The 14,850-nt window shown below is 41.0% G+C and overlaps 1 protein-coding gene across 2 annotated transcripts in view; it reads right to left on the bottom strand.

Moving 5' to 3' along the window:
- Positions 1-14,850, bottom strand: part of LOC124777890 (26S proteasome non-ATPase regulatory subunit 1) — a 361,280-nt gene that overhangs the window by 1,255 nt on the left and 345,175 nt on the right. The window contains exons 14-17 of one of the 2 annotated variants that reach the window (XM_047253435.1): positions 10,602-10,704; positions 9,694-9,863; positions 9,408-9,605; positions 2,801-3,101 (exon numbers count right to left, since the gene is read on the bottom strand). In XM_047253435.1, the coding sequence (XP_047109391.1) occupies positions 2,801-3,101; positions 9,408-9,605; positions 9,694-9,863; positions 10,602-10,704 (772 nt within the window). Of the gene's footprint in view, positions 1-2,800; positions 3,102-9,356; positions 9,606-9,693; positions 9,864-10,601; positions 10,705-14,850 lie in introns of both variants that reach the window. The other variant, XM_047253434.1, reaches the window with a different exon arrangement.

The raw sequence follows: 14,850 nt of genomic DNA on the forward strand, positions 1-14,850 counted from the left end.
GTTTTGGTGAGCGAATTTTTGAGTATCAAAGTATGTGACAAAAATGAAACTCTGTGTGACATAAAGGGCTGTGTCTTTCGATTGCATTGGTTTAGAAGCTTCAGTTTTTAACACTGCCAAGGGACCATAGGCCTTAGTATGTGACTTGTTTCAATCTCATATGTCTAAGCTTTTTAACAGACAGACAAATGGACAACAAAACGACACTATAAGGGTTTTGTTGACTGAGGCATGAACACTAAAAATTAAATGGAGTTTTTAATAAAATTGAAGAAATCTAGAAAATAGGGCATGGGCAAGAGGAAAAGACAGAGGAAATGAAGCATGAAAGCTGAAAAATGCAAGACAAAAATGAGAAGGGCTAAGGGAGCTGCCAATACGGAGGACATCAGAGATAATAGTGAAACCCCCCCCCCCCCCCCCACACACACACACACACACACACACACACACACAGAAGATGTTTGCAGCAAATGCTGCAGTGGTGTCCTATTTATGAGGAAGTCTTCAATTATCAAAATGCACAGAGAGATGATGCATGCAGGTTTCTGCTCACAGTGTTGCTTAGGACAATGGCAGCAGGCAGGCTATTTCAAAGTAAATGTAACTGCCAAACTGTAAGAGAACAAACACTGCAACAATTTACCAAATAAATAAATAAATAAATAGAGAGACGGAGTGCTAAATAAATAGTGAACAATGTCATTCAGAAGTTGCACATTTCCTGTGTGTTTCTCATATGACAGGGTCACAGGATGCTGTGGCAGAGCAGCTGATCTAAGTCACCCAATATGCAGATTCTCATGTACAAGGGTACAGTGCTGCATGGTAGTGTTTAATGGTGTGTGTATGTCTCAACTGAGGACAATAAAAAACTGAGTATCTGTATACTAAGAAATTTCTGAAACTGATACATCTTTCAGAAATACTGAGGCCATTTTGATAACCATCCACATTTCTTCGAGAGTGCCTACAAACTTATTCCTCCCAGGTATTCTCTGTCAAAAGATTTGTGAAACCCATTACCTACTCCCAACTGTTGCAAATTAGCCCACAGAAAATTCCTTCATGAGGACTGTTGTCACAGTTAAAATAGAATGCCAATGATGCAGCTAATAATGTTGCAAATGAAAGCATTTTGACTGGTCATCTCAAAAAGGTCATGAGTCACAAATATAAAACTTTACAGGAGGAGGCAAAAACTCCCTACAGCATAAATCATCTGTGTATTTGTTATTGTTTCTGTGTCAATGGTTGTGGAGTCTTCAAGGATTAGGTAGCATTGTTTCTTTTTGTTTTGTAATTTAAAGTTTATCATAAAAGAAATTTTTAAATTTTCTAACTCCTGACTTTTTTGCAATCGACAACTATTCATTACAATAAATGGAAGCTATACTTGGAGAACATGTTGATTTTGTTACAAAATCAGTAAATGATGATGAACTGCAGGGAGACTATTACTATGTTATTCATGTTTTGAGATGTAGCATTGCTTCTTGTAACAATGCTGAAGCAAAACACAACAGAACATGTTGTTGTTGTTGTTGTTGTTGTTGTTGTTGTTCTTAGCTGTAAAGAAGCTGAAATATCTCTGTGACAGCGCCATCAATGAACTGCTCTGTTTCACTCGCCCAGGATAATATGCATCATACTTTTGCTTGATTCAGAGGGGGCGAGACTATTTAAAATAGACAGGTCACCAATTTATTGGTAACAGTTTCCACTGGTTCTTAAATCTCCCAGTTGATACAAGTGTTAAACAAAAGTAAAACATGTTGTTATTCCTATTCTAACCAACACATCCACTGGACAACTGTGCAGCTCATTCATATCTTTTGGGGTATAACTCTCAATATAATGGTTTAGAAATGGGTAAACTTCATTTCCACCTTTCTTGGCTTAGCCTTCATCGTACCTGTTAAACTATGACTGCTTACTTTTCGTATTACCATGTATGTCAAAAACATTGAGCTACAGCTTTTTCAAATAAAAGATATCCTGAACAGAAATACTTGGTAATGGTAAATTTTGCATACAGTCAAATTTCAACCCGCACACATTATTTTTCTTTTCACTGCATTTACTGTAGAAATATTAGGACCCTCTATAGTGAAATACAAACCAGATTGTTACAGTTTGTCAAACTTAACAAGAAAAAAATACACATGAAAGCAGCAAAGACCACAATTTTTTTTTTTTTTTTGGTTCATTCAGTTAAACACACTTCCATATATCCACTGCAAAAAGGGCACAAGTCAATACTTGTGATCTTTCCACATGGAGTGTACATAACTTGCTTTGTAAAAAAGTTAACTCATGACCTTTCTGCAGTTACCAATTCATTTGTGAGTTGGGCAACTCTTCTAAGTTAATGCCGCCATTAGACTTACTGGCTGCACCTTATACTCTCCTTACCCTCATTTTTACATCTTATTCACATTGTCATTTTCATTATTTCTATTGTTTGACAATTAATAATAATAATAATAATAATAATAATAATAATAATAATAAGTCATCATCATCATCATTATATTATTATTTATATTCAGTAGCTGTATTTTATCTTCCAGTTCTCAATAGCCCTTTATTTTCACTATATGGTCTCTCTACATGGTCCTGCATTCACACACATAAACTTTGCTCATTCACTCCACACAACTCTCACCAGTTTATTATTTCTGACGTCCATGGTTGCAACTGGTTTACTACAATTTCTTTCAGATCTCTGACATTTGCTAAATCACCCCTAAAACACATATTCCCCCCCCCCCCCCCCCTTTACTGCTGTGAGACTCACCTGCTACAGGTTCCACGAGCTCTTCCTCAGCACCGGGCCGCAGCTGGCGCACCATGATGATGCCTCCGATGGTCAGGTCCTTCAGTGGAGTGTATGAACACCCTTCTGGCAATTGCAGAACTTTCAGCTGTGGTTTCATAACACGAGCTGGATTGCTTAACATTTCAAATGATGGCTCAGCTTCTTTTTTTTCTTCATCCTTGCCACCTTTCTTCTTTTCATCTTTTTTATCATCCTTCTTCTCATCCTTTTTATCCTTTGTGTCCTCCTTCTTATCCTTTGTTTCATCCTTGTCCTCCTCCTATGCATAAAACGTTACTTGTTATGTGACAGTTTAAAAACTGTGCAATTTATTATTCCAAGTGTTTTAGAGAGAGAGAGAGAGAGAGAGAGAGAGAGAGAGAGAGATTTAATATATACCTACAATGCATAGCAACAAATATTACAAATTATAGTATGTGTACTCCTACACATTGTACACCTCACCAGCATTATGTCACATTCTAATTATTGTTGATATTTTCTTTACATTACATAAAAGTGCTCTATGTTCACAATCTGAAACCAAGAAAGAAAGGATGCACAGTTTACCATCTCGTCAACACTGAGGTCATTGGAGACAGATCAAAAATTCCGATTTTTATGAAAGGGTGGGTAACGAAATCAGCTGTGCCCTTTTCAAAACAAGCCACCCCAGCTTTTACCTAGAACAATTTGGGAAAACCACAGAAAATATAAATCCAGATGGCCAGATGGGGATTTAAACTGCCATCCTCCCGAATGTAAGTCCTGTGAGCTAACCTTTTTATTCTGGTCTTAAACCGTTATTAATTAGAAATTAAGTACAGTTCGGTAGAAAACTGCTGTGCACTGCAGTGTTCTCATTCAATAAAACTACTTACACCATATGTAAGTCTACTGTTTGAACTCAGACTAACTCCTTATGCAGTACAATAGTAAGGTAAGATTACAATCAAATTATCATCACTCCAATCTTCAATACATTTCAAGTGATTTTAACACTTTAACTGCTCTGGACGTGTTAACGCACACGCCTTACGCCTTTGCACCTGTCCCTGTGTGCTCTGAACATGTTTACCAGCGCCACCAGTCTTCTACCTGGTACTCTGAACGTGTCTGCATGTAGAAGGACTGGTGGCGCGGGTAAACATGTTCAGAACACACAGGGACACGTACAAAGGTTCCCGATAACTGATGAATCATCCTCACAGTCTTGGTTTTATATGTTCTAATAATTTCTGTAGCAAAAACCATCATTGTATCACAGTCGATTTTGTGTGCTGATTTAATTTTCAACTTCATTTTAAGTTCCATAACTTCCATTTACTTGTTACCAGACCGACATCTTTATATGTATCCATTTCATTCAAATATTTTTGAGGTTAAATTAAAAATGTGGCTCTGAGGATACTGAAATTTCCTAAAAGATTAAAACTGTGCCGGACAGAGTGTCTAACCTGAGACCTCTCCATTTTGTGGGCAAATGCTTTATCGACAGTGGCAAGTGCTCTATCGACAGCTGTTCAGGCACGACTCACGACCCACCAACATTTCTCTAATTCCACACACACTATAATTAAACAGCATATTTGAGGGATAGTCACCAGTTATCACTTCAGAAAAATCAAACTGTGATCATGATACATGCTGACTGTGTCGGTCCCCCTCTACACATTCACCGTTCAATGTGACCTTTTTTCCACTCATGAATGACTTGATGGAGACCTTGGTTGTAGAAGTCTGCATTTAACTGCTTATGAAACACTCTACCTCAAAAATCACCTTCAATCATTTTGAAAATGCATTCCAACAATGGTGTCTTCATCTGAGTAATCCAGAATACATCACTAAGTACTGTGACATGACAATAAAGGGGATGAGGTAAAATTTGACAGCCCAAGAAAGCAGCATGTGAGATTTTGGCAGTATGCTCCTTACAGACAAAATCCATTGGAACCACACTGTGGCAGCCCTAAAAAACATTCACCTTACCTCTGATCTTTGCATCTTTTGGCAGTGGTGAATCCACACATTTCCACTGCTCAGGTCACAGCAATACAGCCAGCACTCATCCAAGGCAATTAGTTATGTGGACTGGTCTGACACAACTGCTGCCTCAGTTCAATCATCGTTTTTAATGGGTAAAGGCAGTCACAGACCCCAGTGAAAGTGACCTTTGTCACATTTAAAAATTCTGTGTATGATGTCGAAAATTGGTGTACATGCGCCATTCTTAGAGGAAATATTTTAGGATTGCCAGTTCTTGAGAGACAACTGGTCTGTCAACTCACTCTCCGTCATTCACACACACACACACACACACACACACACACACACACACACACACACGTACATTCCAAAACATATGACAAAATGTTTGTTTTAGAAGACTGGCTAACAATATGGATACAGTCTTCAGGAAATCATACCTATCAGTTTCTCCCCAACATTAAGGAGACAGTAAACCAAATATATTGCTTATGTGTGTTCCTGTGTCTGCTGCAGTTAGAACTCAAAAACTCGTTGGGTGTCTCCAATATGCTGGGTACAGCTTAGCACATTCTCTAGCTGTGTTCATTAAACTAGTATAGATAATGTTAAGAATGCAAGTTCAGTGAGACAGTATCATTGCAAAATTGTAAACCGTCTGGCAGACACTATTCTGCCAAAAACATCTTTCAGCAAAACACTGTAACTGAAGGAAATTACTAATTACTGATGATACATAGGCAACACCTTGCTGCTTGTTAAAGAAGATATCAAAGAAGTGCCAACATTCAGCAAATCTCTAATAGATTAAACAATAAAAAGAGTTTGTAGCTTAATGCATAGAAAATAAAAACATTAATTTCCTTCATTTGTGTGTGTGTGTGTGTGTGTGTGTGTGTGTGTGTGTCTGACACTACAATCCCTTCAACATCAATCACCCTAGAACTAGATAAAATTTGGCATAAAGGTCTGTGTTACATAGTGCAAACAAAATACCTTTGCCCAAGGAAATTATACAACAAAAAATATGCTCAATTTCCTCACCCCTCTGGCTGACGCAATAATTAAAAATAAATAAATAAATAAATAAAAAACTACAGGAACACAAAATGCAGAAGAAGAAAAGTAAATATGTGACCAGTATACACAAATGGGCAGAGTATCATGAAGGATTGTTAATTTCTTCAAACTGAACACTGGAAATATTTCTTTATCTACTCCTAACGTTGTAGAGCGGAATTACAATCTTATCTGCGATAGCGACAAATTTTCACTAGTTGAAATCTACACACTAATATGACGAAAATGTTTTTATATTTCACATATAACAAAAGAGCGAACAGTGTTGTATCAAGTATTCAGAACAAGTAAGTGCTCTGGCATGCACGATGAATCCACACTCTGACAAAGTTTTCAGAGGTGTTTCAGCAATATTTTCTGAGTGTCTAGTAATACATGAGGACAGGAGGACAGCAGCCAGACATGAAGTACTTAAATAATGACAATTAAAATCAACAGCCTGTATTGTAATCCATTGTCATTTATTCAAAACATGCTACCAGTTTCAATGCCAAATGGTCATCTTCAGGCCCCAAGTGTAAACTGCAATTAACATATGAACCGCAATGACAAAGACCAACAGAGTCTTCAAATGGAACTTACTAAGCATGTATGTCAGCATGTGCAACCAACAAAGTTGTGAGCAGCAGGACCAAAATAAACTTTATTCTGTATCTTCATAGCAGTAACAAGTTCAATGGTCAGACGACACTGGCAGTGTGACTTATTACGCATGTATGCCAACATGTACAACCGACAAGGTCTTTATTGGTTGCACATACTGGCATACATGCTTAATAAGTTACACTGTTTCCATTTGAAGACTTTGTTGGTCTTTGTCAATATGATTCATAGCCTGATGGCAGATTATGCTAGGGGTCCGAGACGACCCTTTTTGGCACCGAAATTGGTAGCATATTTTTAATACATGACATTGGATTACAATACAGCTGTTGGTTTTAATTATCATGATTCAAATATTTTCTGAGTAGTTTGGTATCAGGGACCCATTGAATACAGCATTCCATCATCAAAGAGTAATCACATTTCATGTGACTGCATATCCTCATTTATCATGGTATCTGTACTGCAAAACAGTGTAAATGTGGACAATATGTGCTTTTTTCCTTGTTTGGAAAGAAACTTGTTTGAGTCACTTACAGTGCTTGTTGCTGGCAAGGGTAATGCCGTTTTCACTCTGATACAGAGCAAGGTGGAATCTTTCTCTCTGCTCTTATTACACACCCACCAATAATTTTTTTTATTTATTTTTTTATTTTTTAATCCCTGGAATTAGTTATTTACAGGGTGGTCCAAAAGTTCGGAAACACCCTGATAAAATCCAAATGGAGTAACAAACAAGAAAACCGAGTCCCTACACACAAGGAAAGGGAAGGGGGAAACTTTATAGGCTATGCCACCAACATGGCGGCCATCTTGAAAGCCACCATCTTTGATCCAACTCCAAAATTTCAAATGTGAATGTTGTCAAGAGACTTGATCAGATAGAGAATTTCACCAGAAAAACAATGCCGTTGTTATTTTAAACATAGCTTTATTCATTGCGGCAGCAGTGGGACGTTCGGCAGCGTGAGTATTACGTACTGGGAAGTCCTAAAATGGAGTCTGAAATGGTGGAAAGTGACTATCCCATGCCCGATATGTTACATGTGTTTAACTGTTAGATATCATTTACTCATGCTATCGTTTTAATCATTGTTTCTTTATTTATAGGTTACAAAATGTCCGTAACACATGAAGAACGCACTGAAATCATCTTGATATCAGGAGAAAGAAGCACACGGGTCATTGCTGAGGATTTCAACAGTCATCACCCAACCAGACAGCCCATCACTCACAGCGCAGTTGCCAAGCTTTTGGCCAAATTCTGAGCAACAGGTTCTGTCGCAGATAAACCTAAGGCTGGAAGACCAAAATCGGCCACCGATAAAGCAACAACAGTGAGCGTGTTGGCATCATGTAGCAAGAGTCCGTAATGGAGTACTCGTCACCTGTCACAAGAATGTGGGGTTAGCCGTACCTCCATACTGCGAATTTTATTGCAGCACAAAAGGCACCTGTACAAAATTCAGCTGCTCCAACAAATATGTAGAAGCCACAGAGCACTAAACCAGAGTTACACACAGTCCATTATACTTAACAGTTTGCCGTCCGGCAACACCAGAGTGGTGTCGTGCACGAAATAGCAGTCAACGACTGGCGACACCGATAACAAAATGCCAAATTTGTCGACGTTATGGGACCCGAACTTAGAAAATGGTTTCAGCTTGCTATTCTTATGGGAATCGTAAAATGATTACTGGTCAACAAATCCGTTCATAGACACACCGATATTTCGCAAAATGATGTCCCGCAACAGATTCAGACAAATATTATCATTTTTACATTTTTCTGACAACAACAATAAACCAGATAATGCTGACGGTATTTCAAAGTGCAATTCATAACTGATTATTTTTCCAAAAATTTTAAAGAAATGTTTCATCTAAGTCAAAACATCTCATTTGATGAAGGAATGATGGCGTGGACAATTTAAAAAAGTTTACAATCCATCGAAAATTACGAAATAGGGTATACTCATCGGATGCTGTGTGATTCAAGTACGGGATACATTTCCTCATTCAAGATATATTCCGGTGCTGAACAACTTTTAGAAAAACAATGATGGAACTACTGACACCTTCTTATGGAAAGTGGCATCACCTCTACAGAGATAATTATTACAATGGTGTAGAACTTGCAGAGAAGTTACTTGAAAAGAAAATTCGAGTTTGTGGAACGATACGGCAAAATACAGGATTTCCAGAAAAATTAAAGCACGCAAAAGTCAATGTGTTTGAAGCTTGTCATCAACAGAAAGGTGACGAGCGGCCGGCACCAAGCCAAGTAATCCGAATTAGTGTTGCCGGCGCCAAGCGAATAAATTTCTACAAGAAGTGCAGATGGAAAAGTGTTAAGATTGATGACATTCAACATGGCTAAAGGATTGTGGTGACGAAGTTCTCCACACCCAAGAGAGACAAACGTTTTTAAGGCAGCCCAAAAATGGCACTGTCTACAGTCAAGCGAGAGGAGTATGGAAAATCAAAAATAGAGATTGTAGCCACTGTGGTAGCTAAGCGTTTGTACATATCTTTCCTGGAACTTGTTGCTGCAGGCAGTATAGAAGAAAGGATGCCAAGCTCTCCACTTGCCAACATTCACTACACATGAAATAACATTCATTTTCTTACCACTTCAGAAACAAACAGCAAAGCGAACTTTCGATAACTCCCTATTACGTCACAATCCGGAGAAGACTGCCCGACCAGCGCCATTCCAGTACTTTAGACTCAACATTGATGACAACTGATGTATGTCAAATGCTTGAGCAACCATTTACACTAATGCGGTGAGAAAATCAAGAGAATGTTGCCATTATGTGACTAGGTGTAGCAGATATTGATGGTCTAGAAATGTGCACCACCTTGAGGGAGAAGGACGTCGGGATGCGAGCAGCAGGGGCGGCGCTACTGACCACTTCCATCTTTTCAGCGGCGGGCGTAGTGGCAGCAGCAGTAGCAGCAGTCTCACGGTGCCGGCGACGCGCCCTGGCTGCGATGCTCAGTACGGCTGTTGTCACCTTCTCACGCTCTTCACGCTTCTTCTCTTCCAGTGGGGGCGGATATGCGAACAGTGATGGCCGAGCATTCGAGCGGAATTCCATCTTGGGCATCTGGGGAGAGAGAGACAGAGTCACAGCCAGATAGTAGAACAGGTAGCAGCAGCTACGGTGTTTGCAGAATTGGCGCTGGTGATCTCACCTTGAGCTGAGCGTTGAGTGCAATGAGGCAGGTGGGCGAGAAGGCGAGTGCAAGGCAGTGTGCCAGTGGAAACCAGTACCAGTATTGTGTGAACACCAGCACACCCACCACAGCCAGCATGTTTGTGTGGCCCGTGCGTGACTGCAGAGACACCGTCACATTGCGCCCACCTGTGAAAGCCGAGTACCTAAGTCCACCGACAATTCCCTCACTCAACAATAAAAAACCATTAACATACATGTGCACAATGAGCCAGGAGCAACGAATAGTTAGTAAAGACTACTGGGTAAATAACATAAAACGGCCTCAGAGGCCTATGTCAGATGTCACAGCATTACAAAATGGTAATGGTAAGCTCTATTTGGTATGAAATAAAATACATTAATCTTGTGTTTTACACCTGGCAGACAAGTTTTACCAGCCACCAAAAATGCAGCGACAATTTTTAGCAAGCATTGTGTATTTAATACAAGGAATTCCTGCCAAATGGTGGTGCAAAATAGTTCTAGGAGCCTTTCATGTATCTAAAGACAGCTCAGCTCACCTCTAGTGGCTCACTAACAACCTCTGAAACCTCATTTCGAAGTTAACAAACACCCCATAATCAAATCAAGCCAAGAAGGTTATATCTGTCCACACTCTCTCCAGACACAGAAATAGTTGAAAAGTCTGCATTTTGCTCTTAATGTGCTACCCATCGAAGCATCCCTCTGATGCAAATGATTGTAGAAAATGGAAGTGAGTTAGCCAAGATCTACATAACTGCCTCAGAAAAAACATTAACAGGAAAATGCTACAAACCTTTTGAGTTATCAAACACGCAAAATAATACTGTTATATAATGACAAAATATTTTGTCACCAACAAATACATTAAATTTTAACACTGTATAATATGAAAATACTTACCAGCATCGATTATTCCTTGGGCAAGAATAGCACCAAATTTCGCCATGACATCTTCATGCTTGTCGACAATGACCTTAGCATATAGTGCGCGAAAGTCTTTGACCTGAAACAACAAAAAAAGTATTCCATGTTGGAATATCAATAATATAAGGGAAAAATAGATTCCTACTCACTGTAAAGATGACACATTGAGTTGAAGACAGGCAGCTACACATTAGATTTTGGCCAAAGCTTTCATAAGAAAAGGGTACATACACATTCATTCAAACTAGCAAGCACATCTTGTGCATACATGACCAACTCCAGCACCTTCGACTGGAATGCAACTGCCTTGTAGAACAGAAGCAGCAACCAGGAAAGGGTGGTGAAGGAGAAGGGGAGGTAGAAGGGATAGCAGGGTATAGGTGAGAGGAAAGAAAAGCACTTTCTGGCAGAGCATGCAGGAACTAGACTGTCAATAGGCACAGCATCAGGAGGCTGAGAGACAGGGAAGCAGAAGGGGGAGCAAAAAAAGGAGAGGAGCAGGAAAGGATAATTAAGATGGGTAGATGCACTGGCACACAAAGGAGGTGAGGGGAGAAGAATATGGAGAAGGTGATAGGGCAGATGGGCAGCAAACTGTTGGGTGGAGTGAGTGGAGACAGTAGGTTACTGTAGATCAAGACCAAGATAATTTCAGGAATGGAGAATGTGTTGTAAGGGTAAGTCCCATCTGTGCAGTTCAAAAAAGCATAATTTTTGAAGTAATATATCCTCTTCTGCTTGTTCCCATTGTAAATGGAAAAGATGAATGTTGCATTTTATTCATGATGGTACTGTGAGGGACTCTTAACTCTGGCCATGACTGCCTCAGTCTTAGCATAGAGCTCCTGAGCACAACCAAAGTGCACAATGCTGGAAAAATGGCAAACAACTCAGCTAACCTCCCCATTTCTTTTCTTAAAAAAAAGTCCCTGTTCAAAAAATGGCATGGAATTCATTGTATGAAAACTATAAAGGGAACAGCCACTGAATGGAGCACAAAGTATCTGTGAACAATATTATGAGGACAGTTGCTACTCACCATATAGCAGAGATGCTGAGTGACAACAAAAAGACTTTGGCACTTAAAACTTTCACACACACACACACACACACACACACACACACACACACGCGCAAACACTACTCGCACACATAACTGCAGTCTCAGGCAACCAAAACCACACTGCGAGCAGCAGCACCAGTGCATGATAGGAGTGGCGACTGGGTGGGAGTAGGAGGAGGCTTGGTGGGGAGGGGGAAGGTTAGGCGGAGAGCAGGGGAGAGGAGGAGAGGAAGTAGCGGAAAAGAAGAGAAATAGAGAGAAACAAATAAAAAGCCTGGGTGTGGTGATGGAATGACGCCTGTGTAATGCTGGAATTAGAGCAGGGAAGGGTCTGGATGGGCAAGGACAGCAACTAACGAAGGTTGAGGCCAGGAGGGTTACGGGAACATAGGATGTATTGCAGGAAAAGTTTGCACCTGCACAATTCAAAAAAACCTGGTGTTAGTGGGAAGGACCCATATGACACAAGCTGTGAAGCAGACATTGAAATGAAGGATATAATCTTTGGCAGTGTGTTCAGCAACAGGGTGGTCCACTTGTTTCTTGGCCACAGTTTGTCAGTGACCATTCATGCGGACAGACAGCTTGTTGGTTGTCATGCCTACATAGAGTGCAGCACAGCTGTTGCAGCTTAGCTTGTAAACCACATGACTGGTTTCACAGGTAGCCCTGCCTTTGATGGGATAGGTGATGTTAGTTACCGGACTGGAGTAGCTGGTGGTAGGAGGATGTATGGGACAGGTCTTGCATCTCGGTCTATTACAGGGGTATGAGCCATGAGGTATGTGATTTGGAGCAGGGGTTGTGTAAAGATGGACAAGTATATTGTGTAGGTTTAGTGGACAGCGGAATACCACTGTGGGAGGGGTGGGAAGTATAGTGGGCAGGACATTTCTCACTTCAGGGCATGATGAGAGGTAATTGAAACTCTGGCAGAGAATGTAATTCAGTTGCTCCAGTCATGGGTGGTACCGAGTTATGAGGGGAATGCTCTTCTGTGGTTGAACAATGGGACTTTGGGAGGTTATGGGAGACTGGAAAGATAAGGCATGGGAGATTTGTTTTTGTACAAGGTTGGGAGGATAATTACAGCCAATGAAGACTTCAGTGAGACCCTCAGCATATTTCGAAAGTGACTGCTCATCACTGCAGATGTGACGCCCATGGGTGGCTAGGTTGTACGGATGGAACTCTTAGTGTGGAACGGGCAGCAGTTGTCGAACTGGAGGTATTGCCGGTGGTTTGTAGGTTTGATATGGATGGATGTACTGATGTAGCCATCTTCAAGGTGGAGTTCAACATCTAGGAAGGTGGCTTATTAGGTTGAGTAGGACCACGTGAAGCAAATGGGGGAGAAGTTGCTGAGGTTTTGGAGGAAGCGATCCAGATAGCAAAGATGTCATCAATGAATCTCAAGCAGGTGAGGGGTTTAAGGTACTGGATTTTTAAGAAGGATTCCTCTAGATGGCCCATGAATAGGTTGGCATAAGATGGCACCATGCAGGTGCCCGTAGCAGCACCCCGGATTTGTTTGTAGGCAATGCCTTCAAAGGAGAAGTAACTGTGGGAGAGGATGTAGTTGGTCATGGCAACGAGGAAGGAGGTTGTTGGTCTGGAATCCGTCGGGCGTTGGGAAAGGTAGTGTTCAATAGCAGTAAGGTCATGGGCATTGAGAATGTCAGTGTATAAGGAGGTGGCATCTTTAGTGACGAGCAGGGCACCATGTGGTAATGGGACAGGAACAGTGGAGAGTCGGTGGAGGAAATGGTAGGTAGCTTTTATAACAACGGTAAGTTTCGGGTAATAGGTTGAAGGTGTTGGTCTACGAGAGTAGAGATTATGGAATTTAGGAAGATGTAGAAGGTAGAACTGCAGGGAGTGGTACGATGAGTAGAGAGATGGACTCTGGGGAGAGATTCTGGAATGGGCCTAAGGATTTGAGTAGTGACTGGAGATCCTGCTGAATTACTGGAATGTTGTCACTGGCAAGGTTTGTAGGTGGAATTATCTGAAAGCTGGCGGAGAACTTCTGCCAGGTAATCCTTGCGGTTCAGAACAACAGTGGTGGAACCTTTGTCTGCAGGTGGGATTGTAAGGTCAGGATCATTCTTTAGATGGTGGACTGCGGCTCTTTCTGCAGATATAAGGTTAGTCTGCATGTTGAGAGATTTGGGGAATGATGGTGAGGCAAGGTTTGAAGTTAAGAAATTATGTTAAGTCAACTGGGGGTGGTTTGGGGCAGTGAGGGTGGATCACAGTTGGATGGGGGAGTGCACTGAGCTAGGTTCAAATGGTTCAGTATTTTGAGTCTGATTGGTAGGTTTGGTGGTGAACAAGAGTTTCCACTGTAGGGACTGGAAGAAGGAGAGGTCTTCAACAAGTCCTGTGTGATTTAATTTAGGAGTGGGGCAAAAGGTGAGGCCTTTGAAAAGGACTGATATATCTGTGGAGACTAAGGCTTCTGGAAGAAAGGTTCATGACTGTGTTGTGGGTCTGTTTAGGTTCTCGTTTCTGTATTGTGGTGGGAGGGAGTTTTGGAGGGTGGGGTAAGTGTAGTAGGTCTGTGTTTGTCAGCTATGAGAGGGCGTGTGGGAGGTCTGGAGGTGGTGGACAGTGGTACTCCAAGGCTGGAGTAGGAAGTGAGCAGGAAGGAGAGCTTTTTGAGGTGGCGTTATGCATGTTGCTCAAGTTCCTGCAGGGCAGAAGTTTCAATGTGTGTTATGGGTTCTGGGAATTTGGGACTGCATAACAGGAGAATCTTGCAGATGGAAAGAAGGTACTGCAAGGAGGTTTGGGCTTGGTTGATCGATTTTGCAGTACTAAGGATTGGCGGAATTTGAACAAGTGGAGGTCATTGTGGAACAGGTAGAAGCCATTGCGGAAGGAGAGGTGGCAGCCAGAGACGGGTAATTTGATGGTAAGGCCATTAAGTAAGAATTTTTAATTGATATGCAGGATCAGACTACTTGTATTGCCAACAAATGATCAAATTAAGTTACATCATTATTAAGCAATTCCTTTGGCTAGTTCATACTGGGAAGAATTAGTAAGCTTCATCTCTTCTGTGAATCTTGCAGAGGGCAAAAACTATGGTAGTTGGCATTATTATATTGGTTGGTAGTGTATCTACAATTTTGGTTTGGAAACAAAGGACAAGTGAAA

This window comes from Schistocerca piceifrons, chromosome 2 (genome assembly GCF_021461385.2).
Source record: "Schistocerca piceifrons isolate TAMUIC-IGC-003096 chromosome 2, iqSchPice1.1, whole genome shotgun sequence".
Taxonomy (NCBI): Eukaryota; Metazoa; Arthropoda; class Insecta; order Orthoptera; family Acrididae; genus Schistocerca; species Schistocerca piceifrons.